Here is a 2,640-nt window from a genome sequence, read left to right on the forward strand (position 1 = left end):
CAGAAAATGAGAGAAAATTCCTGAATTTCCACACAGAATTTGGGAAAATCCCTGAATTCCTGCAGGAAATGAGAGAAAATTCCTGAATTCCCACACAGAATTTGGGAAAATTCCTGAATTCCTGCAGAAAATGTGAGGAAATTCCTGAATTCCCCCACAGAGTTCGGGAAAATCCCTGAATTCCTGCAGAAAACGTGGGAAAATCCCTGAATTCCCGCACGCAGCTCCGTATCCATGGAACACCCGGACAGAATTCCTCTGGAAGAACATTCCCGGAGCTTTCCCTTCTTCGGGATGAGCAATCCCAGCTCCCAGATTTTCCTCCTCCCTCCATCATTCCAGGTCTTTCTCCGGAATCTCTCCATCTTTTCCTTATCCCAAAGAACCCGGCACCGCTCCCAGAATTCCGTAGGGATCCCATTCCTGGATTATCCCGGGATTCTCCTTCCCCGCACTTGGACCCAGCTCCGGCTCCATCCAGGAGCCTCCAGGGCTTTTTCCATGGAGCCGTTTTCCTGCTGGATGCTCCCAGAAAGTCTTTGGGATCAGCAGGAGCCTCCCCGGCCTGTCCATCAAAGGATTTGGGAACGATCCCGAATCCCGAAGTGGGACAACCCTTCCGGAATGATCAAAAGCCGTTCCTGAGCCCTCTTTTCCAGGATTTTTGGCCCCTCTTTCCCAGAATTTCTGATCCCTGTTTCCCAGAATTTCTGATCCCTGTTTCCCAGGATTTCTGCCCCCTCTTTCCCAGGATTTTTGACTCAGGTTCCAGGATTTCTGATCCTTTTTCCCAGCATTCCTGACCCCTCTTTCCCAGGATTTCAGCCCCATTTCCCAGCATTCCCAACCCATCTTTTCCAGGATTTCTGATCATTTTTTTCCCCAGGATTTCTGATCCCTCTTTCCCAGGATTTTTGACTCATTTTCCAGCATTTCTGACCCATCTTCTCCCGGATTGCTGATCCTTTTTTCCAGGATTTCTGACGCCTCTTTCCAGGATTTCTGATCTTTTTTTCCAGAATTTCTGCCCCCCGTTTCCCAGGATTTTTGACCCCTCTTTCCCAGGATTTCTGATCCGTTTCCAGGATTTTTGACTCATTTTCCAGCATTTCTGCCCCATTTCCAGCATTCCTGACCCATCTTCTCCCGGATTTCTGATCTTTTTTTCCAGCATTCCTGATCCCTCTTTCCAGCATTCCTGATCCCTCTTTCCCAGGATTCCTGACCCCTCTTTCCCAGGATTTCAGCCCCACTCCCCAGCATTCCTGACCCCTCTTTCCCAGATTTCTGATCCCTTTTTCCCAGGATTTTTCCCAGGATTTCAGCCCCATTTCCCAGCATTTCTGACCCATCTTTTCCAGGATTCCTGATGCCTCTTTCCAGGATTTCTGATCTTTTTTTCCAGAATTTCTGACCCTGTTTCCCGGGATTTTGGACTCATTTTCCAGCATTTCTTCTCCCTCTTTCCCAGGATTTTGGACTCATTTTCCAGCATTTCTGATCCTTTTTCCCAGGATTTCTGCCCCCTCTTTCCCAGGACATGATCCCACCGTGCTGGATCTTCCCGGCGGGATCCACTCGGGAAGGAGCCCTCAGAGCCGCAGGATGCAGAGACTCCCAGGAGCAAAACCATTCCAAGTCCGATTTCCTTGGAATTCGGCGGAATTCCCAATTCCATTCCCTGGGAAGGACGGATGTGGCCCATGCCGAACCCAGGGATGTTTGTGTGGGAAGCGCCGTTGATTCCCGGTTATTCCGCATCCGCATTCCCAAAAAAACGCAGCACGTGGGAATCCCGGGATGGAGCCAGCCTGGGAACGCGGCCCAAAATGTGCCACCGGAGCCGGGCAGTGACACAGCCCCGGTGGCCGTGGTGGCATCGGGGAGGTGGCATCACAGTGGTGACGTCAGGGCGGTGACATCAGGGAGGTGGCATCAGAGTGGTGGCATCGGAGTGGTGGCATCAAGGCAGTGGCATCGAGTGGTGGCATCGGGGAGGTGGCATCAGAGTGGTGGCATCAGAGTGGTGGCATCAGGGCAGTGGCATTGGAGTGGTGGCATCGGGGAGGTGGCATTGAGGAGGTGGCATCACAGTGGTGACGTCAGGGCGGTGGCATCGGGGAGGTGGCATCAGGGAGGTGGCATCGAGGAGGTGGCATCGGGGAGGTGGCGTCACAGTGGTGGTGTCATGGTGGTGGCATCAGAGTGGTGGCATCGAGGAGGTGGCATCGGGGAGGTGGCGCCACAGTGGTGGTGTCACGGTGGTGGCGTCAGGGCGGTGCCATCGAGGAGGTGGCATCGAGGTGGTGGCATCAGGGAGGTGGCATCAGACCAGTGGTGTCAGGGAGGTGGCATCTGGGAGATGGCATTGGGGAGGTGGCATCAGGGTGGTGGCACTGGGGAGGTGACATCAGGGTGGTGGCATCAGGGCGGTGGCATCAGAGTGGTGGCATCGGGGTGGTGGCATCGGGGTGGTGGCATCTGGGAGGTGGCATCGAGGAGCTGGTGTCAAGGTGGCATCAGGGTGGTGGCATTGAGGAGGTGGCATCGGGGAGGTGGTGTCACAGTGGTGGCATCAGGGCGGTGCCATCGAGGAGGTGGCACTGAGGAGGTGGCGTCAGTGAAGTGGCATCAGGGAGG

General features: G+C 54.5%; 1 protein-coding gene across 1 annotated transcript in view; it reads right to left on the bottom strand.

Moving 5' to 3' along the window:
- Nucleotides 1–2,508: 2,508 nt before the first annotated feature.
- The window catches only part of LOC121676817 (skin secretory protein xP2-like), a 34,670-nt gene continuing 34,538 nt past the window's right edge, over nt 2,509–2,640 (bottom strand). The window contains exon 5 of the mRNA XM_042053773.1: nt 2,509–2,603. Within this exon, the coding sequence (XP_041909707.1) occupies nt 2,509–2,603 (95 nt within the window). The remainder of the gene's footprint in view (nt 2,604–2,640) is intronic.

Source organism: Corvus kubaryi, unplaced genomic scaffold, assembly GCF_017639235.1.
Source record: "Corvus kubaryi isolate FWS band 111438036 unplaced genomic scaffold, C.kubaryi_AGA036_p1.0 135, whole genome shotgun sequence".
Lineage (NCBI taxonomy): Eukaryota > Metazoa > Chordata > Aves > Passeriformes > Corvidae > Corvus > Corvus kubaryi.